The sequence below is a fragment of the Sminthopsis crassicaudata genome, chromosome 3 (assembly GCF_048593235.1).
Source record: "Sminthopsis crassicaudata isolate SCR6 chromosome 3, ASM4859323v1, whole genome shotgun sequence".
Classification (NCBI taxonomy): Eukaryota; Metazoa; Chordata; class Mammalia; order Dasyuromorphia; family Dasyuridae; genus Sminthopsis; species Sminthopsis crassicaudata.
In genome coordinates, this window is record NC_133619.1 from 176388904 (window position 1) to 176416597 (window position 27694).

Sequence of the window (27694 nt, forward strand, 5' to 3'; positions counted from 1 at the left end):
TGCACCAATTAAGATCTAAGGATCAAGCTTGAATGGAAGGACTTCAGGGATCATCTTGCCCATCCTCCTCATTTTGAGATTAAGGCCTAGAATCAGGAAGCATCTTGATCAATATTTCACAGGTGGGAGAGGAAACAGGGTTGGAATTTGAATCCAGGCCAATTGACTACAAATCATTCCATAAACATTTAGTGCCTATAATGTGCCAGGCACTATTCTAACTAATGGGGTTACAAAAAGAAGCCAAAGATAGTCCCTGCCCTCAAGGAGCTCAAAATCTACTGGAGAAGGACCAGTTAGGTATATAGAGCATTGGACTTGAAGTCAGGAGAATCTGAGTTCAAATCCAGCCTCAGACACTTACTAATTTGTGTGATGCTGAGCAAGTCACTTAACCCTGATTGCCTACCCAAAAAAATCTAATGGAGAAAAAAACAAATATGTATAACAAGGGGTGTGTGTGTGTATGTGTGTGTGATAAAAAAGTAATTAAAGAGAAAGAAGCTTCTTGAATTAAGAGGAATTAGAAGAACCTTTTTATAGAAGCAAAAGGATTTTATTTTTCTTTCTTTTTTTAATTTAAAGCTTTTTATTTTCAAAACATATGCATAGATAGTTTCAACATTCCACTGGAAACATGGGGATATCTATCAATTGAAGAATGGCTGAATAAATTATAGTATATGAATGTTATGGAATACTATTATCCTATAAGAAACAATCAACAGAATGATTTCAGAAAGGCCTGGAGAGATTTATATGAACTGATGCTGATTGAAATGAGTAGAACCAAGAGAACATTGTACACAGCAACAGCAAGATTATGTGATGATCAGTTTTGATGGGCATGGTCCTTTTCAACAATGAGATAGTTCAGACTAGTTCCAATGTCTTGTGATACAGCCAGAGAGAAGACTGTGGGGACTGAATGTGTATTTTTATTTTTTGTTGTTGTTTACTTGCATTTTTTCTTTCTCTCTTTTTTTTCCTTTCTGATCTGATTTTTCTTTTGCAACATAATTGTGGAAATGTTTATTTAAAAAACTGTACAGGTTTAATCTTTAGATTACTTGCCATCCAGGGGAGTAGGTGAGCGGGAAAAAAATTGAAATACAAGGTTTTACAAGGGTGAATATCGAAAACTATGCAGATGTTTTTGAAAAAAAAAAAAAAAAAAACAACAACAACTTAAAAAAAAAAAAAAAAGAATTATAGAACAAAAACCCAATTTTTTTTCTCTTTTTCCCTCCCCCTTTCCCCAAGATAGCAAGCAATCTGATATGTGCAATAATCCTATACTGCATATAGGTTAAACCTATGCAATTCTTCTAAACATATTTCTATATTTGTCATGCTGTGTGAGAAAAAATCTGATCAAAAGGGAAAAAACATGAGAAATAAAAAACAAACAATAAACAACAAAAAAGGTAAAAATACTATGCTTTGATCCAAATTCAGTCTCCATTGTTCTCTCTCTCTAGATATGGATGGCACTTTCCATCACAAAATAATATTTTTTTTACACATTTTAAGAAAGATAGGATCTGCTAAACAAATAACAAGGTGGTTCACTGGTCAGAATTCTGGGTCTGGAGTCAAAAAAGACCCAAGTTCAAATCTTAGTTGAGATGTTAAACACATTTCTTAATCTACTTGCCTCAATTTCTTCATCTGTAACTTAAAAGTTAATAATAGTACCACTTACCTTCCAGGATTGTTATGAGGATCAAATGACATAATAATTGTCACGTATTCAGCACAGTGCAGAGCACATAGTAAGTGCTCTATTTGTTGTTCAGGTGTTTCAGTTGTTAAACTCTGTGACCCCATTTGGGGGGAATTTTTGGTAAAGATACTGAAGTGGTTTGCCATTTCCTTCTCTAACTCATTTTACAGATGAGGAAACTGAGGCAAGCAGGGGTAAGTGACTTGCCCGGGGACACATAGCTGGAATGAAGTCTTCTTGATTCCAGGTCAAGAGCTTTATCCACTGAGCCCTAGGTGCTGTAACAAGCAAGTGAATATATAGAGACATGTAGATATGTGTGTGTGTACATATATAACTAAGAAAAAATAATAAATTGTTAATTTTAAGGAAGCTATGCAATTCAGACACAAGACTCATAATCATTATCGGTATAACATTTTAATTTTTAAAAATAGCCAGATTGCCCTTGAAATCTGGCTAATATGTCCATGAAGTGTTTTCTATGGCTGAGATAGGTGTCAGCAGTAGATTTCCTGGCTGTAATTCTACATTCTTATTATAGTTATGACTCAGTCACCACATCGAAGATTAACCTTCAGCTCAGCTGGTAGAGGAAGGCAGTGAGTGGGAGTTTTTATTTTGCTACCAAGTATCAAGTAAGAGCTAGTTATCCCTATGCTAAACTAAAGCATTAAACATCCTTAAATTTTTAAGGATGCCAATTGCCCACTTTGTTTCCATAAAGTGAGGCTAAGTTTCAATTGTTCAGTAATAAAGAGAGCCATCTACACACAAAGAGAGGACTATAGAAACTGAGTGCGGACCACAACATAATATTTTCACTCTTTCTGTTATCGTTTGCTTGCATTTTTGTTTTCCTTCTCAGGTTGTTTTTTTTCTTTCTAGATCTTTTTTTCCCTAGATTTTTCTAGATCTATATTTTTCTTGTGCAGCAAGATAACTGTATAAATATGTATACATATATTGGATTTAACATAGATTTTAACATATTTAACATGTATGGGACTATCTGCCATCTAGTGGAAGGAAGGAGGGGAAAATTTGGAACAGAAGGTTTTGCAAGGGTCAATGAAAAATTACCCATACAGATATCTTGTAAATAAAAAGCTATAATAAAAATAAAATAAAATAAAGTGAGGCTAGCAAACCCTTCCAACTTAAATATGTTTCTAAGTTCTATGGTCAATGATTTTATTTTTTAAAGGAATTTTTTATTATATCAAAGTATTTTTTCTCCTTTTTATTTTTTTGAGGGGGATGAATCTGTACATCAAAGTTCTAATAACATTAAAAACAAAATATGGTCAAGGGCAGATAGATTAAAAAAGAAAGAGAAGATTTCTAACTAATTTAATGTATTTCAGACATGTCTGAAACATCTATTAAAAGGCACCATATTATTTTAGTTGATATGGTTTCCTGTAATCACAGAATTTAGGAAATAGCAAAAAGACTTAAAAGCACAAACAACATACTCTAGCAAGGGGTCAACATAATTATCTCCAGGGAGACAGCTAGCTATGAGGTGAGATTGCTGAGCAAATCAGCTTTCTGATGCTTTTAGTAGCTATTGTCTCCAAGGAGACAGTTACTTTCCTCTCACTCAAAGGTGAGTATTTTCTCACCTTTCTGTTACTTTCTGAAGTTAGGTGGATTAAGAGACATTCACTATCAAAAGTATGAAATTTTTCAAAGTCTTGAGGGGTATTTTTGTTTTGTTTTGTTTTTTGCTGAGGCAATTGGGGTTAAGTGACTTGCCCAGGGTCACAGTTAGGAAATGTTAAGTGTCTGAAGGCAGATTTGAACTCAGATCCTCCTGACTTCAGGGCTGCTGCTGCTCTATCCACTACACCAGCTAGCTGCCCCAGTTTTGTTTTGTTTTTACAGGAAAGGTGTTCTATAAATCCAATAGTGAATAAAATAGAGAGAGATATGACCTCAAGTGCACCCACTTGCTTTCTTTATGTCTAGGAAACTATAAAGAAGCCCTGAAAATATGGAAATTGCTTCTTTTCGTGAGGGAAAGGGGAGTACTATATTAGAAATATGAGAGCCCTTGGGTCCTAGAAATCCTGTGCAAAGTAATTCAATGTGCAAGGTAAATTTATGGCCAGAAAATGACTTGTTCACATCACCTCCTTCTCCCTCACATTCCCTCCCTCCCCCAACAAATACCAACAAGAGGGAATGAGCCAGTCTTTGAGGCATGAACCAGCTAGTGACTTACAACAATTTTATTTGTTCTTCCTTAGCAGGAGTTAGGTGGGAAAGGGAGTGGCAGAGTACGTATGGTTATGGAGAAAAGGGCAGAGAGGTGAAATGTGGGGCAGAGGAAGTGAAATTCTAGGACATCATTTTCTATATGAAACTTTGATCAGAAAGAATGTTGCAGCCCACAGTGTTATTTAAACTTTATACATAAAACACTAGTATTTCAAGGACCTGCGATTTCATTGTTCACTGAATCACAGATTTTGAGCTAGGAAGGAGTTTAGAGATCATTGAGTTCAATTCTCTCACTTTATAGATGAGCAGACTAAGGCCTGAAGGGGTTCCTTCAGTGTCCACAGAGGTAATTATGACTATATGAATAGTCCCTAGAGGTTGAAATAGATTAAATTTAATTTGTTCTACATTTCACAGGAATGTAGCTATGTGAAGAAGTGGAACAAAATATTCCCAAAGCAATTACCTTTCAGTATATTAAATATTCTTCTCTCTAAAATTAATTTTTTTGCTACATGATAGCACTTAAATCCAAGTGCAAGTATTATTAATTACATTAAGCTCTTCAAATAAAGAAATAGAGAAAAGAATAAAGAGCATTTTTTTCTTTTTCCTGAGGAAATAAGTTTTCTTCTTAGTAGAAGAATATTTTTTGCTAATGTACTACTAATATTATTATATGTTATTGTTTAGTCACTTAATCTGATTTTTTGTGACCCCATCTAGGGTCTTGAGAGTCTGCCATTTCCTTCTCAAACTTTTATAAATTTGTAAAAAATATATTTTAGGAGTGAGGGAACTGAGGCAGACAGGGTTAAGTGATGTGCCTAGGGTTACCTAGCCCGTGTCTGTTGAAAACAGGTCCTCTTGACTCTGTCTATATCCATACTAATAGTTCTCACAGTGTGTTCCATAAACCCCAGGATGGGTTGGGGGGGGGGTGTAAGTGGGAGGGGGGGATATCCAGGCCCTTTGGAAGAGGACCACAAAATTAAAATAATTTTATAATACTAAGACATTATTTGCCTATTAAAATCTTACTCCCTTTTCCAATTACATGTCTAGGAGTCTTCATTTTCTCCATATACTTCAAACAATAGCTATCCCAGGAACTGCCTGACCTGTAGAATTTTCATCCACCATTTTACTCTTAATAATTCAATTAAATTTAAGCACAATGAACTCAATGAAGACTTATTAAGTGCTTGGTCTCTGCAAGGCACTATTAGGTGCTGGGGAGTGTAAAGGCAAAAATAAAAAATGTCTCAGAAAGGAACTTTCTAATTACATATATATATATATCTTTGAGAAGGAATATTAAATACCTAGACTACTCTGGGTTCCAAAGGGCTCAGGGAGGTTCATATTAGTATTATAGAAACTTCCTAACAACTGGTTGACTCTCTACCATTTAACCTCTTACTCCCAAGTTGCTGTGAAAAAAAATCCAAACTTGCAAGTTTTTAGATTAGCCATGGGCAAGGATTCTTTAGGGAAGCTGATTCTAAAAGGGATTCCCAGGGCTGACAGATTGTTTTTGCAGTCTCTATCTGTTTAAAAACTGCCTTAAGTTTTTATATATATTTAATATATATTAAATAAATACATTTTATATATTATACATATATAATATACTATATATATATATGTGTGTGTGCATATTTATAGAGTATATACTGCCTTAAATTAAAAAAAAAAAAAGTTTTAAAAGCCCAATATCCTACCAAGCAAAATTTCATTTGAATTAAAACATCTATTTTTAACTACCATCTACAGGAGCAGATTCCTATTTCTCTTGGCTTCCCATCCAAAGTTACCTTATATATGTCTTAGATATACTTATACATGTATAGGCTTTCTTCACTAATAAATAGAATGTAATAAGCTTCATTTTTGTCCCTATACCCTTAACTCCTGCCACACAATAGGTACTTAATAATGCTTTTTTGATTTTAATCATTCCTGTTGCTACTATAGTGATTTGGGCAGCTTGACACAGTAGATGGAATGCCAGACCACTCATCTTCCTGGGTTCAAATGTGGCCCTCCACTTTTACAAACTATGTGATCCTAGACAAATCACTTGACCCTGTTTGCCTCAGTTTTCACATCTGTAAAATGAGCTGGAAGAAGGAAATGATAAAATCACTCTAGGATTTTTGCCAAGAAAACATCAAATTAGGTCACAAAGAGTCAGATGTGACTGAATAACGATAGCAACAAATAGAATGTTTTCCATATGTATGTTATTTGGTCTTCACAACTAATTCATGACATAAGCATTACAAATATCATTACTTTATTTCATAAATGAGGAAACTGAGGTTATGCGACTTGACTGTGGTTATTCAGTTAAATATTAGAGGTGAGATACAAATTCCAGGACTTTCTGGTCTCCATGTTAAGCATTCTTACCTATTTTTCATGACTACTTCTCCATTGTAAAGAATGTAAATTTCAAGGAAGATTAAACCTATGAGTTGTTTACTCTTTTGTATAAATTACTTCAGTCTTAGCTTCCCAAATAAAAAGAATGGAAGTTCTGATTAGGGGGAATATAGACAAGTAATTTTGAAATATATTTTTTTAAAAAGGCAAGTAAGGTATTGTTAGAGGGATAGTCCTGGGATGAGTGGTGACCTTCCTTTCTTAGGCTTTATAGAACAATTTGTTTTGTAACACTTTATTTAATGCAATTATTATGGAATACCAAATATTATAGTAACTTGTATTTGTGCCATCCCCTGACAAGTCTGTAAGTACCATGAAAACTGAGAGTCCTCTAAAATTTCAATGAAATTATTTGGTGCTCTAAACTCTGTACATATTTAATAAATATTTGTTGATTGAACAAATTAGGTCAATTTGAGGGCTCTGTATATTTAACAGGTCACTGAAAAAAAGTAGTGGTAGACTGTCAGAGACATACTTCTATTTAAAAATATTTGCGAGGGGTTAGCTCTGAGCTCTGGAAAGGAGAAGGAAACTCTCCAACTGTCTTCTGAACCATATGGCCTCATGCTAATCTGCCCTATTCTAACAGCACTATTATTCTAATTAGCATTGTTGTCCAGCTATATTATAAATCAAACAGATTTTCTTGAGAGCTAACCTAGAATCTAACTTTAATAATAAAGTGCTTTGGGCAGCTTGGCACAGTGGATAGCACTAACTTTAATAACATGGCACTGATGAAAATGTATTGGATTTAGCCCCAAACTGGATTACTGAAGTTGCTTGCTAGTCTTCCTTTCTATTTTAATCCATCCTTCTCTTACATAGTTGCCAGAATAATTTTCTGAAAAGTACAGGTTTGACTTTGTTACCAACCCAATAAAATTCAGTGGCTCCCTATTACAAGAATCAAATAGAAACTTTTCCATTGGGCATTTAAAGCTTTTTTAATAACTGTCTCCTTTCTACCTTTCCAGTCTTCTTACACATTACTTCCTTCTATGAGTCTCTAGTCCCATGGCTATACTAGTCTACTAGTTGTCCTTTAATACATGACCATTTTTATCTCTTATCCATCTCTCATCTCTGGAATATTCTGCCACCTTGCTGCTGCTGTTAGAATCTTTGGCTTCCTTTAAGACTTAACTCAAATACTACCTTCTAAAGGAGGCCTTTCTCTGCCCCTCAATCTGTCAGTGTCTTCTCTTTAAAGCTGGCTTCCACTTACTCTCTGTATGTGGGTAGTCGAGTAAATAGATAGATAGACGTACAGACAGAAGTATGGTTAAGTGAACACAGAGAGACAAATAGATAAGACAAACAGATGGATAAATGAATGAATGGATTAGGTGGCTAGACAGATAAGAGGATGGAAACAGTTAAGAAATGACCGGCAGGCAGGCAGATAAGTAGAAAGACAAACATGGATGGGTGGAGAGACATAAGAATGGATGGACCAGAATAGACAGATCAAAAGATGGATGGGTGGGTGGATTCATGGATAGGTAAATAAGAGACAGATTAGTATTACCCATTTACATGCATGATGTCATTCTTATTAGAATATAAAATCACTAAAGGCAAGGATTATTTTTGTTTTCTCTATTGAATTCCTTGTAATTAGCAGTGTCTTGCATGTAGTAAGCTTTTAAATGCTTGTTAATTGACTAACTGAAAAGAGATAACAAATAAAATTTTGGAACAACCTATAAAATCCAACTACTCCTTGTACAGTATTTTGCTTTTAACACTGAATCACATTAATAATGTAAAGAGAAAGCTTCCTAACTATAAGGTTGGAAAATATAAAAATATATATATACTATACATTGTAATATATATTATATGGTACAATTCAGAATGTATACAGTACAGGAAATTTCCTCAACTGAAGTCATTTTAAAAATAGGACTGATACCCATTTCTCTGAAATGGCTAATGTTCAATCTTGTTAGAAGGCAAGGAGAGAAACTTAGATGACTTTTTTTTTTTTTTTTTTATTTTATTTTTGGCAAGGCAATTGGGGTTAAGTGATTTACCCAGAGTCACAAAGCTAGTGTTAAGGGACAGGCTGGATTTGAACTCTGGTCCTCATGAATTCCAGACTAGTACTCTATCCAATGTGCCATCTAGATGACCCAAAACTTAGATAACTTCTAAAGATTTTTAATGAATTTCTTTTCATCCCAGGACCCTGAGGTAAAAGCAACAGAAACTTACAGGTGATAGAAACTATAGAGTTCATTTAGTTTAACCTCTTTATTGTACAGATAATGAAACCATGGTCTCCAGAGTTTCAGTTACCCTCTCAAGGTCACCCAATAGCAAAGGAGCACAGTCAGGATTCAAAACCCAGGACTTTTAACTCCAAATACACTATGCTAAGATTTAAGGAGTAAACTTTTCATTAGTAGTTGGCAAAAATTTTAAAAACAATGCAAAAATATCACTCATGTAAGTATTTTCTATATTATATGGGAAAACTAAATCAGGTAATAATTAACAAAAGCTGAATAATGATGATGATGATGATGATGATGATGATGATGAAGAAAAGAGACTCCCTGATTCTTATAATGTGTCTAGAAAGGTAGGATTCATACATATAAACTAAGTAAATGTTTACAGAATCCCAAAATAAATAACGATAAATTCAGATAACAATCTGGGTAGAGGAGCTTAAAACTTTAGTCAAAGTGGCAGGCAATAAGAGAATTGGACCTAACTAGAATCCTGAATTCAAATCTACCTTCAGATACCTACTAGTTATGTGACACTGGGAAAGATACACCTTTTTTTGAACCCAAGTTTTCTCATCTATAAAACAGGGATATATTATCTGCATCTATAAAATATGGGGATATAGATACTATATACCAAAGATTGTTATGAGGATTAAATGAAATGCTTTGTTCCTAAAAAGCTAAAAAACTGGCAATTATTAGCAGGGCATGTAAGTGGCACAGTGGATAGAATACCAAGCCTGGAGTCTCAAATCCAGTCTCAGACAGATTCTAGCTGTGTGATCCTGGACAAATCATTTAATCCTGCCTGCCTTCATTTTCTCAACTATAAAATGAGCTGAAGAAAGAAATGACAAACCATTCCAGTATATTTGCCAAGAAAACTTCCCAAGGATTACGGGAAAATCAAATTATTATTAGCTGTTATCATTTTTATTAATCCAAGGTAACGCTTGTCGTAAGGACTAAAATAATCCTTATTAGGAATTAAAATTGTTCTGCTCAAAAGGAAACTATGGTCAATCTAACTTTTTTTTTTTCCCAGAAAGTACTACTATATTTAGTTCTGAGGGCCAAATAGATAAAGTGACTAACATGAGTGCAACACACTTCCACATTAATGAAAAGTTTTTAAAAGTCTACAGAAAGAAGGGGCAGTAAGGCCAAAATGAAATAATCTGTGTAAACAAGTATAGCCTCATAAATTCTTCCCTTATCCAACAAGGGCAACACTTTAAAAAAAATTTCCATGAGGAAAAATTTGTAATGCCAAATCAATTTAATTAAGAGGAAGGATGTTGGCAAGACTTTGAATAGGGAGGAAAAGAACAAATACTAAAAAAAAGTCCAAACAGCAAAAACTCAAATTATAGTCATGATCACAGTGTTTTCAGTCACGTGGGGAAGTGTGATAACATTTCCTGAAACAGCCTTCTCTTTCTAACTCACCTTCCCCCCAGAAGAAAATTTGCTTGGCACCAATTAGTAATCTAGGAGGCAAATATAATCAGAAAAATGATAATGTAATAGTTCACAGGACAAAGTCAATATTTTACTGTTCAGAAGTTACTTTGTCTCTGCCTTACGAAGCAGATATGAATCAATTCCAAACAAATTACTTATATAAACAAACTTAAAGTCAATTTGTTTTCTTTTTTGTTTAATAGCTTCCATATATTTAAGTCAGTCTGGAAATAGCATCTAAAATTGGAAATACAAACCTAGTCCTGATGGACATAAGACTAGTCAGAGCATAGTCAATATTCCTGTTTTTCTATTGTACTCAGTGTATGTACCCACTATCATTTTAAAGGTTAATGAGCAAAAAAGAGAAGTCAGCATCTCCCAAAAATCATCCTGCACTAGGTCCCAGTAATTGGACTAGGTTTAGAACAGAGAATAGCTCAAAGAGGACTAGCCAGATGAATTTCAGGTTATCTAAAGTAGTGTTCAAATTCAGAGAGGAATCACTATAGAAAACTACAAATTAACATTATCTATGTTATACTGTATTTTTTTTTTTGTTAAACATGTTCCAATAACATTTCAGTCTTCTCACAGACCTTTCTTGAGTTTATTTCTTATTTTTCCTTTTGTAGAAATTCTACAAAGTGTGCTTTGTAGATCTTGAATACACTACTTTTTTCTTACTCCCTCTTAGTCAGACAAGGGAATCATTAGTCCAACATAGAAATATATAGTTGAGTCTTTATGAGTAAAATTACTAGATCTGCCACATTAACATTTTTGATGTTCAATATTCATTCACTCATATTATTATTATGTTAAATAATAATAGCATTAGGGTTGTATAATAAAACTTTTAAGGTTTTGGGGGCATCTAGGTGGCACAGTAGATAGAGCATCCAGCTTGGAGTCAAGAAGACCCAAATTCAAATCCAACCTCAGATTCTAACTGGGTAATCTGGGCAAATCACTTTAACTATGTTTGCCTCATTTTCCTAATATGCAAAATGAGATTGAGAAGGAAATGGCAAATCACTTCAGTATCTTTGTTAAGCAAACCCCTGAGAGTCAGACATGATTGAAAAATGACTAAACAATAATAAAATTTGATAATTCAGCAAACTGAGTCAAAGTGACATAATTTACCTAAGGTAATTTTATTAAATTAAACAAGATTAAAGATATTAAATGCCTGAAACCAGAAGTGAATTCAGATCTTAATGAGTCCTGCATCAGCACTCTATTCTGTGATGAACAATCTGGCTCCTCAATTACAGGAAGATTTACAAAATAATTTGATCTTTATAACAACCCTGGAAAGTAGGTGCTGTTATTATTCCCATTTTACAGGTGAGGAAACTGAGGCAGGTGGAGATTAAGTGATTTCTTTACATCCTAGAAAGTATCTGAGTTGGTACCTGAACCAACTTTTCCTGACCTAGCTACCCCAAGAACAAAAGTAAGGAGATGGCCACACAAGTATGACATATCCTGGCTATATAAATCTGAACAAATCACCAGCCTTCTCAGGGTCCCAAGCAACTCATTTATGCTTATAAATTTCAGAGAAATTGCTGATCATTGTTACTAAAGAGAGTTTCCAATATCAGTGAAATCATTGAGAAATGAGTCTGGTTAAAACAATATTTAAATTCATTGTTACTGTACAAAGAGATAGGAAACAGAATTTGTACTTTAAAAGCTCAACAATTTAAGAAAAGAGAGGAGGAAGAAGAACATATACACATAAATAACTATGGTACAAAAGATAAATGTGCTAAGTGTGAGGGAGAGGGTCCAGACAAAATTCTAATTTTCATCTGGAGGGTGGGAGAGAGGAGGGGCACTGGAACAGATCTGTGAACCAACTGAGGAATTTCCAAAGAGAGTGACTGAGGGCATCAAGTTCCTAAGATTCTGGAACAGATCTTGAGAGGCCATCAAATCTAATCTTCTCATTTTGTAAGTGAGAAAACTGAGGCCCAGAGAGGTTAACAAAGTTACAGGGGAATCTACCCTTTCAATTCTTCTTTGCCTTTAGGCTTTCCTGAAATTTAGCTAAAATCCCATCTCATCTTCTTTAATTCTAGTGTTTGCCTGCTGATTATCTCCAGCCTAACCTGTATATATCTTGTTTGTACTTAGTTCTTTGCATGTTCTTTTCCCCATTATTGTCAGTTTCTTGAGAACAGGGACTTTTTTTTTAGTAGTAAGTATTTAGCAGATATGGAAGCATTCAATAAATACTTGTTGAATGGTTAGAGAACGGTTGAACAAATCACAAAATAAAACTACTACTATTTGTTGATTCCTCTTTATTCCTTCAACATTCAGAGAGGAGGAATTACTGATAAATTATGATCATACACATACAGTAGAATACTACTGTGCTAGAAGAAAAGCTGAAAAAGGATTCAGAGAAACCTAAGACTTGAATGAACTGATGCAGAGTGAAGCAAGGAGAATCAGAACAATTTATTTGATGACTATAATCATGTAAAGGAAAACAACACTGAAAGATCTAAGGACTTTGTGCAAGGCAATGACCAATCCTTTGAAAGACCTAAGGACTTTGTTCAATGCAATGACCAATCCTTTGAAAGACCTAAGGACTTTGTGCAAGGCAATGACCAATCCTTTGAAAGACCTAAGGACTTTGTTCAATGCAATGACCAATCATGATTCCATAGTCTTATTACGAAGCATGTTTCCCAACTCTTCCACAGAGGGAATGGACTAGATGTTCAGAATGAGATACAAGTTTTATAGACAATTCTGTTATCTGTACAGTGAAATGTTCAATAAGTTCACAATAAAAATATATTTTTTAAAAAGATGAAATGAATTGCCAATGGTCATACAGAAAGCATCAAAAATGGGATTATTATTAAATCAACAAGTATTGGGGAAGTAAGGTGGAGCAGTGGATAGAGCATCAGCCCTGAATTCAGGAGGACCCGAGTTCAAATCTGCCCTGATATTTAACACTGTGTGACCCTGAGCAAGTCATTAACCACAACTGCCTCAGCACTGCCCCCCCTACAAATAATTAAGTATCAAGTACTTTACTAAGCACTGAGAGCATGCATAAAACGAACAAAACAATCCCCACCAGCAATTAATTTATTTTCAAATGGAGTAGATAGTAAATAAATACATATATACATAGCAAAATATAAAATTAATATACATATATATGTAAAATAATTAAATACTAAGGAAGGAGGGCACTAGCGGTCAGAGAGAGATCATAAATGTTTTCTTGGAAGATAGTTCCTGAGTTACATTTAAAAAGAAGAAAAAGACTCTTTGAGGAAGAGATAAGGAGCAAGCTTTAATATCCGGCTGGATTTGTGGGGTAAGGACAAAAGCAGAGTGCAGGTAAGTGATAAAAAATTCCAAACCTGAGACACTGAAAGAATTGTGATAACTTCTAAAGAAATAGAAAAGTTTAAAAGAAGGAGTTTAGAAAGAAAGATAATGAATTAAATTTTTGGACTTGCTTAACTTAAATTGCCCTCTAGGACATCCAATAAGCAACTGGGTTTGTGGGATTAGGGAATATATAGATCTGGGAGTCATCTAAATAGAGATAATGGATATGAGAGTAGATGAAATTACAACAATGTCCAAGACTGAATCTTTGGTGGACACCCATATTTAAAGCGTTTGATATGGATTTTGAGGAGACTGATAGAAAGCAGTGAAGTAGGTAAGAATCTAAAAAGGAGAATGTGTTTTTATGTAAATCCAGAGAGGAGAAAGTATCTGGGAGCAGAGGGATTCAAGAAGAGTTGAGGACTGAGAAAAGATAATAGGATTAGGCATTAAAGAGACCTTTGGTAAATTTGGAGAAAGTAATCTCAGTAGAGTCATAACATGGTAAGCAAAGAGAATTGACCAGAGGACAGAAAAGGAAGGTATCTTTAAGTGACAGCTTTTTCAGGGTCTTCAGCTGAGAAAGGTGAAAGAATGTTTAAAAATTGTCTTTATGAGGCTATTAAGTGCCGCAATGGATAGAGCACCAGCCCTGGATTAAGGAGAACCTGAGTTCAAATCCAACCTTAGACACTTTACAAACATTTTCTAGTTTCCTAGAACTTCAATTGGCTCACCCCCCCCCCAAAAAAAAATAATAAGTAAAAATTGTCTTTACATATAATTGGGAGAAAAGATTTTTTTAAAAAAAGAAGTGAATAGAAACATGAAATATTAACTTGAGGGTGTAATAAAGGGTTTTGTTTTGTTTTGTCTTTAAAGATGGGGGGAAAGATAGTAGGGAAAGAATCCATTGATACAGACAAGATTATTGAGAGAGTGGGTATGATTACAGATGTCATCTACTAAAGGCAGGAGAGGGAACCTAGGGAACATTGATGTTGAGAAGGGTTCTTTGTCAGCCTAGAAGGAAAAGAGAGCAGGAGATGATGTCAAGATGATTATTAAATGAAGAGAATGAGAGAAAAGAGAATGAATATCAAAAGACCTTTTTTTCATTAAAAATAAAAGTCAATATTTTGTCAGGTAAGAATGGAAGAAGGCATAGATGGGCCTTTGAAAGATTTAGAACATGTTTTTGTAGGGAATGAGATAAGGAAGCAATTGTTGTTGCTCTATTGTGTCCACTCTTTGTGACCCCCATTTGGATTTTTTTGGGGAAAAGATATTGGAGTGGGTTTTGCCATTGTTTTCTCTGATTCATTTTATAGATGAGGCTTTTGAGACTGACAGGACTAAGTGACTTGACCAGGATCACACAAATAGTGTCTGAGGTCAAATTTAATCCCAGGAAGATGAGTCTTCCTGACTTCAGGCCTGGTACTGTACCCATTAGACCACTTAGCTGTCCTGTTTCTATCCTGAGCCCCTTCTTTAAATGAATAGGAAAAGCTCTCTTGATGTCCACCTTTCACCCTAACAAATCAGGAGGGAGGTCTAAGAGGAAATGGGTTCTGAAAAGAGTTGATTTGACCTTACAAGAAAATGAGCTGCCCTAGAGTTGGAGTGGAGGAAGGAGGTGGATAGTGGGACTAATCCTTGGTTTAGAGAAAGAGAAAAGAGAAAAGCAGCAACAAAAGAAGAGAACAAGGGATTCAAGAACTCTATTACATTAAGCTAAATTGCTATAGGAAAAGTGGGTTAGAGGCATAATCCAGAGCACAGGAGTCAAATAGCCCAGAGGCATATGCAACATTCCTGCATAACTGGGAAATATTCAACAAAATAAACAAAAGTAAAATATAAGAGAGAATGTTAATATGTGCTCTTCTAAGTCAATATGCTACCAGGAGGAATCCTTATGAACCACTTAGTATTCTATCCTTTTGAAAGAATCTTGAATCTTCAGGTCAAGTGATTAAAATTTTACTTTAAAATTAGGTATAATATGATCAGAGTAGTGAATTAAGATTACTCAAATCTTGGAAAAGACTTTATATATGAGATTTATTCATAGAATAATAATTTCGTATCAACTGCCAAATCATATCAATTTTATTTCCACAAAACTGTTTAACCTCATTCCCTCCTTAATACTTTTATTGATGCCATCATCACTTCATGCCTGGAACCATTATAATTTAACTAATCTCCCTATCTCCTGGCATTTCATTTACCAATTGAGCTTTCCATCACTGCCAAAGAAAATCTGCCACAAATTTGTTCACACCACTGGCCTTTTCACAAGCTTTCAGGGGTTTAGCATCACTTGTAGGTTAAAATTATAAAGTCTTGTCCTAATACCCCCTCACCAATTAATAAGCAATTTCCTTTTTCTCTCACCTCCCCCCCCCCCAAAAAAAAAAAAAGAAAACCAAATATTTATTATCAAGAAAAAACAAATTTCTACCTTGGTCATGTTAAAAAAAATGTCACTTTCTGAATATTAAATTCATCATTTCTCTGTCAAGAGAGGGGCAATATCAGTTAATGGAGTGAAAAGTTGGTTCTCTAGGTTCCTCTCATTTCACAGTTCATATAAATCTTTGCACATGTTTCTCTTTTGCAATTTCTTACAGAACAATATTATTTCATTATATTCACATATTGTAATTTTTAAGACATTCCAAATTCTTAGTTTATAGCTTTTTGACAACTCCCACCTCCCCAAAGAGCATACATTCAATTCTTCAAGTTGGAACTAAAGAAGTCCTTAACAATTAGGTTTCAATCTATTTTCCCTTCTAGAATTATTTAACACTACTCCCTTTCATATATTACTTAGTGTTCCAGTCACACTTAGCTGTTCTCAATTTTATCCTATCTATCCCTTTTCATCTCCTGAGTTTTACCCATGACATTTCTTTTTGTTTTGTGATTAATCAAATTCTCATTGCCTTGTTTCCTTTACATTCTGTTTTCTGAATTTAGACAGTATGCTATTCTAGGGACACATCAAGCAATTCAATATTTTCTATTCTTATTTAAAACTTTGCCCATTGGTAAACTGCTGTGATGATGAATCCAGAAAGGTATGTTTTTTCATTTTTTATCTAGGGGCAAACAAGAGTTTTTAAATATTAACTTTTATGACTGCTATCTTCATAGGATGTCAATATTTAAGAAGTGATCAGCTGTATTCAGAACATTCAACATCTTACAAGTCTTGTTCTGAAATTTACCTATTATTTAATAATAAAGGCACTTATTAAGTGCCTACTATATGCCAAAAATATTGGAACTGGACCTGTGATTTCAATAGTAAAGGAAATTTCTAGGTAAGGAAACTACCTCTATTGATAGGTATCTTCTTTGCAATTTACACTATTAGAGAAAGTGAGGGCAGCTAGGTGGCATAGTGGATAGATTACCTGAGCTCAAATCTGATCTCAGTCACATATGTGTGACCTTAAGCAAGTCACTTAATCTCAACTGCCTCAAAGAAAAAAAATGGAGAGAAAGTATAGTCCAGGGACTTCTTGGGTCCTTGGGACCTTTTTAGGGAGCTCCTTAAGGTCACAATTTTCTTTCATAATACTAAGATATTTTAACTTTTTTATCAGGCAAATACTAGTAGATCAGCAGCATATACTTTCCACATTGTTTAATATATAAGTCACGTAAACAAAAGTTTTTTAGGGAAAAGTCCTTAATAGTTTTTAAGAGTATAAAGTGATTTTGAGACTAACAAGTTTGAGAATCACTGGCCAAAAGCACTGAGATGGCAAGTGACTTGAATTACGCAATCAGTATGTGTCAGGGGGAGGGCTTGAGCTGAGGTTTTGGGGGCTTTAAAGCCACCCTTTCTTTCTGAGATACCATGCTGACTTTCAGATAGTCTTGTTCTCCAGGAGTTGGCATTATATCATAACGCCTTTCAAACAATCCTGCTTTCTAGGAGCTTGTATTATAAACATTATAAAATTCAAGAGTCATACAAAATAAATACAAGGAAATTTTAGAAGAAAGGTCACTCACTAGTAGCTGGGAGACTGGGAAAGTCTTCTTGCAGAAGAGGTGGCAGTGGAAGTTTAAGGAAACCAGGGAAGAAGGAAAGAGAGGGCACAAGGGTATGTATGTATTTGTATATATGTACACATTTATTAGGCACATGCTGATGATAGCTTTGTATATGAGTATGTGTAAAAGCATTTATTATTTTTGGTTACAATTTAAGTTTTGAACTATCTTCTTCCTTTCTACCCTCAAGTGGAGAAGGCCATTATTTCATCATTTCTCTCTTTTTCTCTCTCTCTGTCACACACACACACACACACACACACACACACACACACACACACACACACACTCACATATACACACACAATTTCTATTAATCAGTTATTTCTCTGGAGGTAGATAGCATTTTCCTTTATAAGTTCTTTGTAGGTATAGTAACATTTACTAGGCATCCACTTGTTGTTATTGTTGTTTGTCCTTTTTTTTCAATGAGGACCAAAACATCAGAGAGGGGATGCCATGACATGCAAGCCAATTGAATTTGAGTGAAGGAGGGCTGTGTAAGGTTACCTGTCTCCCTTTTCCCTGTAGAGTTATCTGGGTCCAGTGGCCGGATATAGATCAATAACTGGAGATGGCTCTGGATGCAATGGGAGACACTGGCTTTTTTAAGGTAAGGTCTTCAACAAGTCTATTTGACTGAGGCTATACCTATTCAGTGATTAGGGCTAGGTAGCAACTGAGGCAAAGAATCTCTTATCAACTTTACATATGAGTATATGGAAAGGCTGAGAGAGAGAGAGGGAAATGATAGGAAGAAGGGAGAGGAGGGAAAGAAGAGAGACAGACAGAGAAAAAATGGTCATCTGGGAATATGCATGCATTCTCCTGGTTCTGCCAAATATATTAGTATTATTTTACTTTTAACAATAGTAGAAAACAAAATCATATATCCAAAGCACAGTTTTAGTTAAATTACTTTTCTTGCTATAGTGAATGAATGACATCTGGATATTTCCAGAGATAAGAAAATTAGCTGTAATTCTTTTCCAATCTGATGATATAAAATATAAAGAATGTGGAAGTCAATGATAAGTTATACTGTTGGAATTTAATTTTGCCATGGGAATCCACACTTGGAAAATGTGTGATATGCATGTTGTGCAACAACAGACGGAGTAGGTCGGTTAAGAATTCATGTTTATCTTTCAGATACAAAGAACTGATAGGAAAAGAACTCAATACATATTTCAAAGAGCTTTATTTCCTTCTACTTTGCTTCTTGTAATTCAGTTTTGACGGCAGCTACCTTAATTTTCCATTTCAACAATGCTCTCTACTACACAGAAACATTTCAGATGGCAGACAGACTAATATATAACATCCTCCCTTCAGGAAATGTGTCATGTGGTCTAGTCAGAGGTATGAATTAGAGTTCTAGTGGGAGATCATTTGGTTCAATTTCATTGGAGAGACTGAGACCTAGAAAGGGCAAATGAAATGTCTATGATCTATGCAGCTGGTAGAACTAGGGGAAAAAATCCCAATACCTAGCATTTATATAGTAATTTAAGGTTTACAAAGTATTTTATTCGAATAAAAACTCACTTGAACCTTACAAAAACTTTGTGTGATAGGTACTATAATCATCATTATTATTATCATTCTCATTTTAGAGAAGAAGCAGAAATCAAGTTAAGTGACTTTTTCTGGATCACACAGCTAGTTGAGTCCCTGAGGTATGTCTTTTCCACTTTAAATCCTAGAATCATGGATTTAGAGCTTCAAAGAGACCTGAGGGATTATCTAGCACAATCCATTCATTTTAGAACTCTAGGTAACTCTTAAATTTATTTATTTAATATTTTTTTACATTTTTTTTTAAAAACTTGAGTTCCAGATTCTTTCCCTTATCCCCAGCCCCAGCCTCCATTAAGAAACCACATGTAAAATTATACAAAACTAGATAATTCTCAAAGATTACAAAGTACAGAGAAGGGACAACAGACCTTCTTCATTGACAGAAGAGTTTCATTAACCAATGAAATCACTTTATGAAGAGTAACAAAAGGGACAATAGTCGTCCCTTAGTAGTAGTATTAGTATTTAAATGGTAACAAAGTAGATTAAGAGAACAAAAATGGAAGGTGAGAAGATCAGTTTTACCAATCATTTTTCCTCTTCCTCTCTAAACAGGATTTCATAACGTGCAGCATGATGAATAGACACAAGTGTCTACACATGTATATGTATCATAGAGGTTATTTCTGGCACTATTATTTTTAAAAGTTAATATTTTGTGTAATGGAAGTATATACGCATATTCATATTAGAAAAAAGTTAATATTTTGCATAGCATGTAGAATCACAACTATTTTGAGGTCCAGTAGGATACATGTTCAAAAGGATTGCTTCAGTCTAAAATTTCTAATATATATTCAGATAAATAACCTACAACTGAAAATAGAAATAACCATCAATCCAAATACAGACCTTACATTTTACCCAAATATGCCTCAAACAAAATATGGATGTCAACTATTTTCCAACCAGCTCACATAAGCAAAAATATTTCCACTTTTTTCTGGGGTTAAAACATGATATCAGATTTCACTACTGGCAAGATCAGAAACACAATGAGAAAGGTCATCTTGCCCAAAAATTTTCTATTAGTAGATGGAAAATCTTTATACAAAACTATAACTAAGCTGAAATTCTATTTTGCCATTTTTTTGTTTAGTTAGGTTATTGTTTGGGGACACATTTTAACCAAAGGAAATTCAGTCTATGACTGTCCAGTGGGGTAAGAAAACTGAAATCGGAGTTCTTAACTATGCCATGAATTATATTATTGTACTATAAGAAATAACGAAAGTGGATAGTTTCAAAAAAACCTTGGAAGATTTATATGAACTGAGATAAAGAGAAAGAAAGTGGAGATCATTATATATATAGTAACAGCAATATTATAACAATAAAGAACTGAGAAAGATTTAGCAACTCTGGTCAATAAAATACAATGATCTACAATTTGAATAGCTTCATAATGGAGAATGCTAAACAAAGTTGCTTTTATGTTCCTTTTTTTTTTTTTTTTTTTTTTTTTTTTTTTGCCTTTTAAAAAACTGTAACATGGCTAACACAGAATGCTTTTCATGAATTCCCATATATGATGGATATTACATTGCTTTTCTTCTAACTGGGTAGGGAAGGAGAAAATTTGGACCGGACAAAAAAAAATATTACTAAATATTACCATAATTTCAAGGCATCCTCCAAATTTAAAAACAAATCCCTTGGAAGGCTTTATCAGAAGCACTATATTCTTCTGCAAACCAAGAGTCCCTATAGTCATACAATCTAATACCACATAGGGTTTTTTGTTGTTGTTGTTGTTGGGTTGTTTTTTTTTTTTTTTTTTTTTTTTTGGCAAAGCCTTCTGTAGCTAGCTAATTTTTGTATTTTATGTTTAGGGTTAAGCTGATTTCCATTTAATATTTCATTTTTGGCATCAGGTATGTAACATTTTTTGGCAACAGTAATATTGACTTTCACCCTACTCACATGATGCCAAGGAAACAAATCTATGAGTGAGAAAAGGATTAAACAGTAATATAATTTGAGCAACACATAAAGCTATAGGAGATATGATAATGTATTTGTTAGTAACTAACAGTGGGTATCAGGGTTTGATTATGTGTACCAACTTTAAAATTTTAACCTATTTAGAAATAGCATAAATCTGGGGGTGGGGATTAAATGATCAAATTACCCAAATTAAAAATAAAATGAAAACTGACAAGATAATCTCTGTTCGGGGGCAGCTAGGTGGTGCAGTGGATAGAGCACCAGCCTTGAACTCAGGAGGACCCGAGTTCAATTCTGGTCTCAGACACTTAACACTTCCTAGCTGTGTGACCCTGGGCAAGTCACTTAACCCCAGCCTGGGGGGGGGAGGGAGAGAAGATAATCTCTGTTCTCTGGCCCTTGCTACTACTAAAATAAAAAGTAAATGAACATGGGAAATAGAGTAGAAAACAGAACAGATACCTGCTGTTTGAGAATGAATTCCTTAAAGTAGAGTGAGGTCAACCTTAATTGATAAGTACTAACAAGATTTAGTTAGCCATGCATTTATCTTTTGGATTTATCTTTTATCAAAGCTCAAAGGCAAAAATAGCTGGTCTCTTCAAAAGATATAATAAAAAAATGTCTAAATAGTTCATTACCTGGATTATTTATTTATGGATAACAAAACTCATCCTTAATATCCCATGAAACATAACTTAAAGGTTTAGATTTAGCCCACAAGTATGTTGTATGAATGTAAGTTGAGCATTAACTGCATCTACTGTCTTTAATACAATGTTCAATACTGAATAGATTGAAAATATTAATGGAAAAACTCTTTTATCCTATTATCCAAAATCTGAAATAAAATTTATCCAGAACAACATAGCTTAGATCAGTGTTATATTAGACTTTCTCCAAATTTTCAATATGTCTATGAAGTTGGGAGAAAACTAAATACAAATAAATACATAAATGGAAGCTCACCTCACACAAGCTTTTATTAAAATGCTATGCTCTTAAGTTGGAGCTCTGTATCTTCTTCCCTTTATTACACTATGATAAAATAAGTTAATATTTCTTTTATAATATGTTTTCCGCATAAACTGATATAATTTGCATATAATTTAATATTTTAATATTTAATATTAATATTTAAAATAAAGGGAATAGTCCAAAATTAAATAACTCAAGGGCTAAATGATTATCTTCACCTTGCCAACAATTCTTCCCTATAATATTACCACTGTCTGTCAATGAAATGAGTCTGAAAAAAACATCTTTTGCAGAAAATCAGAGTTTTACTTAAATTCAAGGTACAATATATGAAGGTATGAAAGATAAAGCCCAATCCATAAAGAACAAAATGATCATTACTGATTCCAAATTTACTTCCAAATAGCTCTGAGTAAAAGGAAAAATAACTGTAAAAGAAAATTTAAATGAACCTGTTTCTGAATTATAATTCCCATATAAATAATGCAAATACAAATTTAATCTTGAGATTAAAATGTGCTTAGGATAAATCTCTATATAAAATTTAAATTGGGATTGCTGAATTGCATCTGAAAATGAGCATTTTATAGAAGAAAGATAATGCTTAACTGAGACTGTAGCAGTTTAATCAGGAAGCTCTAATGCTTAAATTAAGAATCTAAAAATAAGATAAAGTATTACAGTAAATGTAATTAAGAAATGCAGAACTCTCTTCCCATTCCTTCTGTCTTTAGTTAGCACTAAAACAGAAATACATTTCAGATCTGAAGCAAAAAGAACCTAAATTCTTTCCTCAGTAATTTATATATTTGCAATGCCTTTAAAGGTTTTTGGGAACTGAAGTGTAGAATTCTCACCACTTAAACTCAAAAAGTAAATTGTATTATTTTAAGATAAATTAAACAGCCAGGAAACTTAACCTTTGTGGTGAAATAGTTCATAACTTTTTAGTTCCCCTTCCTTCCTACTCACATTAAGCAGTTCTACAAGCATTTTTCAGTCTAAATCCATTTAAATAACAAATAACCCCCTTAGAGAGAGAGGGGAGGTAGGAGACATTCCTACCCCAACTTTCTGTCTCAAAAAGAAATAAATAAAAATCCTTGATCTAATAAGTTATACCAGGCCATTTTACAAATGTACACACACACACACACACACACACACAGAGAGATACAGAACGTCCAAGATCCCAGAAAAGCCATTTATTCTAAGGTTTTAGCCAAAGTGTCCTACAAATTATAAATTATAAATAAAAAATCATAAGACATGTTTCCAAAAGAGTTTTACAAGATGTCAGAAAAAACCCAAAGGTACCATGGAAGCCAGGAGACAAGGAATTTTTTTTAAAATTTGGAGCAAAAAAAGATGCTGGGTTTTTACAAAGCACCAATCTAATAATAGTGTAAGCCCCAGTGCTTCCACTTTATATCTGCCTTAGGATCTTATTAAACTCTTCATTGTAGGTTTTAAATTCCTACCTGAATTTTCTCTCCATTTATGTTCCTTTATATTACTCTATCTAAAAGTTCCGAAATATAAGATGCCTTTACTGGAGCTAACCATTAGTAAGCACTCACCTTAACTTCTCCTTGGGTAACCCATTTAGTCCCACACTATCTGGCCGATCTCGCCTCCTCCTGTAAAGCCCTGAATGGGAAAGTTCTTTCAGCTGTAATGTGGTCATACTTCTTTCTACACATCAATTTTTAAAGAATTTTTTGTCGAAGTAAGTAGCTGCCAAGGTGTCTGCAGAGGAGATAAAATGAGCAGCTGAGCACCCTGTCTACCGCACACCTGCACTAGCCTGAGTTAAAACCTCAACACAGGCAGTTAGTTAGAGTACAACTTCCTGTTTCTCATATAGGTACACACCCTTGAGAGAGAGAAAAAACTGTACTTCCCTTATCATCTGAGCCTTGTACCTATGAGATCTTGTCATTTGCTGAAAAGCAAAACTTTGTGTCAGAGAATAATCCCATCAACTTTTTAATGCCAAGGTTTCCATCAGTGACTGAAAATCTGGAGTCATGAAATGACCAATTAACCACTGAGAATCTGCCTTTTTATGCCAGGAAAGCCATCTCAGCACTTCACAAGCAACAGTCCCTTTAAAGATGTGCCTCGTCATCCCTGGTCTTGGGGATTCTTTGCTTAAGTAGGAAAGTATGGCAACAGGAAGCAATTCAAAAGCAAGTTTCTAATTTATATGAAAGAAAAGGATGACCTGAGAAAATTTTTACCTTTCCCCTACCAAAATATTTTCCAACCAAGCATCTCTGAAGTTGTCTAATTGTTCAGCAAGGTGATTTCTTTATCTAATTACATATTCATTTTCTGACCATCTACTTAAATCCCTCTCTACATTTTCTGTCATTAAACAATCAACAATTATTAAGAGCCTAATATGTGCCAATCGCTGTGCTAGATAGATTAATCAGTCCCTGCTCTCAAGAAAGACAACATGGACATGTATGTCTATGGGACACCTATATGCAGGATTTTAAAAACTGTGTTTTAAGCTAAGTAAGACTTAAAAAGTGCAAGTGAGTTTTTGGGATAGCTAATAAAAGTATATAAAGAATAAATAAAGAATATAGCTAGGTGACAGTGGATAGACTTTTGGGCCTGGAGTCAGAAAGACTCATATTTCTTATTTTGGACACATCACTTTAACTCTGTTTACCTCAGTTTCCTCATCTGTAAAATGAGCTGGAGAAGAAAATGGCAAACCACTCCAAAATTTTTGCTAAGAAAATCTCAAATGAGGTCACAGTCAGAATCTAAAAACAACCCAAAAAAATCCAGACTAAATACAAGATAGAGAAGGACAGAGCACATGAGCAGTTAGAGGGGAAATGCCCAAGATCTATCTTGAAGAAACTGAGCTGAAAAACTGGTGTAAAGTTACATCAGAATTTCTAAAATTGTTATTCTGAAACTGTGATTCCAAAAATGTAGGGAAACTCCTTTTGCCTTATGAAGATCTGTAACTCCTTCCTTAAAGCATAGCCTGGGGACACTGAGAAAAGCCAATCTTCCCAAAAACACAAAGATACTATGTATGAGAAAGGTAACATGAACCTCCATCTTGATGACTTCAAGACTGGCCCCACAGTCATGAGAATTTATTGATTACTCCAAGCTGTCCTTTTACTAGAATTAATATTTTACAACATGCAGTGATTTTTCAATCATGTTTGACTCCTTGTGAGTCATTTGGGCTTTTCTTGCCAAATATAGAGTGGTTGGCATTTCTTTCTCCAGCTCGTTTTACAGATAAGAAATTGGGGTAAACACGGTTAAGTGACTTGCTTAGGATCACACAGTTATTAAGTGTCTGAGGTTAGATTTGAGCTCAGGAAGATGAGGCTGATTCCTGGCCCTGCATTTTATCCACTGCATCACCATGTATGAAATGGATACATTATAATATGTATGTATATGAAATAATGTGTAATATAATGCATGTATATTTTTATGTACTTGTATAATATATATGTATGCAATATACACACAAACAAATCTCAAATTGGATATCCAGAGGACATCCTAAACCAAACATGTTTAAAATTCTACTTAGTATCTTTCTTCTTTTTTCTTTCCTCCTCCTTCTCCTTGTCCTCCTTTTTTCTTTTTTTCTCCTCCTCCTCCTCCTCCTTCTTCCTGAGGCAATTGGGGTTAAGTGACTTACCCAGGTCACACAGCTAGGAAGTGTTAAGTATCTGAGGCTGGATTTGAACTCAGGTCCTCCTGACTTCTGGACTGATGCTCTATACTATCTAGTTGCCCCTCCTCCACTATCACACTTACCCCCCCCCTTTAGGTTTTGGGGACACCTCTCTTCCGGTTCTATTTCTCTTTATCTGATTTGATTGTTCCTTCTCAGTCTCCTTTGGTGACTATAGGATCCCAGAGTGTTCTGTCCTGGACTGCCTTCTCTTGATCTCATCAGGTCCTATGGATGTGATGACCATTTTCCATGCTGATATTTCTCAAATCTATTTCTGCCCAACCAATCTCTGTTGACCTCCAATATCCAATTGCCTTTCAGACACATCAAATTGGATGTCCAATAAACATCTTAAGCTTAACAGAGTCAAAATTGAACTTGGTATCTTCCTTCCTTCCTTCCCTCTCCATCTTCTCTATTATTCATGAAGGCGTCATCCTCCCAGTTCCTCAAATTGATAACGTGGTTGTCATCTTCAGTTCTTAACTCTCCCAGATCCAATCTGTTGCTAAATTTTGTCAATTTCATCTCTCCAATATCTTTTCAATACACCCTCATCTCTCCTCTGGCACCATCACTGCTTAATGCAGGCCGCTATCCCTTTACATCTGGACCATTTGCTAATACCTTCTGTTGATTCTGTTTACTTCAACTCTCTCCCCACTACAATTCATCCTTTCAGCTACTAAGGTCATTTTCCTAAAGGACAGGTTTGACATATCACCCACATAACTCAGTAAAATCCAGTGGCTTCACTTCTAATAGACTTGTGATGGAGAAGGCCATCTGCATTCAGAGAGAAGACTATGGAAACTGAATGTGGATCACAACATAGTACTTTCACCTTCTTGATTTGATTTTTTTTGTGCAACATGATAAATATGGAAATATGGCTAGAAGAACTGCATATGTTTGATCTATATTGGAGGACTTGCTTTCTAGGGGAGGAGGGAGGTGGAAAGGGAGGAAGAAAAATTTGGAACACAAGGTTTTGCAAGGGTGAATGGTGAAAACTATCTTTGTATGTATTTTGAAAAATAAAAAGCTATTACCAAAAAAAAAATCCAATTTTATTATCATGTCCATAATCAAATACAAATCATATTGTGATTATAACATTTGTGTGTGTGTGTGTGTGTGTGTGTGTGTGTGTGTTTTTCCATTTACAATGGGAAAGGATGGGAGTGGGAAGGAGAGAGAACAGATTTTTGTTATGTAAAAAAAATTAAAATTATAAAAGAGAAAGATTTCTTAATATAGCACGTTCCTTGAGAAAGGACAAATCATATAATTTCTGTTCAATTTTCTAACTGGAGAGCAAAGGCACTGAAGTTACTCAAACAATATGCAGGGCTAAAGTGTGAGTGGGTGGGGAGATGCTTCTTTAGCACTAAGTGTATAAAATGAAAACTATTACCTACATTTGAAACTTAAATATGAGCAATAGGTAAGTTTTATTTTGAAGATATCTCTAAAGCAAAACTCCAGGGAAGAGGTAACAAGTCAAAGACAGAAACTGACCATCTTTGGAACAGATGGTCAACATTAGTTCCAGTCCAGAATCCTTTGGGCTTTTAGCATTAGGACATGGGTTACACTAATGCTGTGTGTTTCACATTTACTCATCTGTGTACACACTATTCTCCTCTCCTCTCCTGTCCCCTTACTTTTATAGGAACATTTAAGTTCCTTGAGAATAGGAACTGTTTTTTCCCCCTCAATTTCTAACATAGTACAAGCATTTGATCAATGTTACTGAATGGAAATTGAATCAAATAATTCACTAATAAAATTTAAAGTCATGGAAGAGGAAGATTCTTTTTTAAAAAGCTTTTTTCCTGTTGTCTTTAAATCACAAGGTATGGGGAATAACTATTC

General features: G+C 34.5%; 1 protein-coding gene across 4 annotated transcripts in view; it reads right to left on the minus strand.

Annotated features, from left to right (window-relative positions):
• The window catches only part of LIMS1 (LIM zinc finger domain containing 1), a 200385-nt gene that overhangs the window by 54200 nt on the left and 118491 nt on the right, over positions 1–27694 (minus strand). Inside the window, exon 1 of one of the 4 annotated variants that reach the window (XM_074299647.1) lies at positions 23664–23919. The exons of the other annotated variants lie outside the window; for them this stretch is intronic. Coding sequence (XP_074155748.1) covers positions 23664–23770 — 107 coding nt within the window. The 5' untranslated portion in view covers positions 23771–23919. Of the gene's footprint in view, positions 1–23663; positions 23920–27694 lie in introns of those variants that run through there. 4 annotated transcript variants of the gene reach the window in all.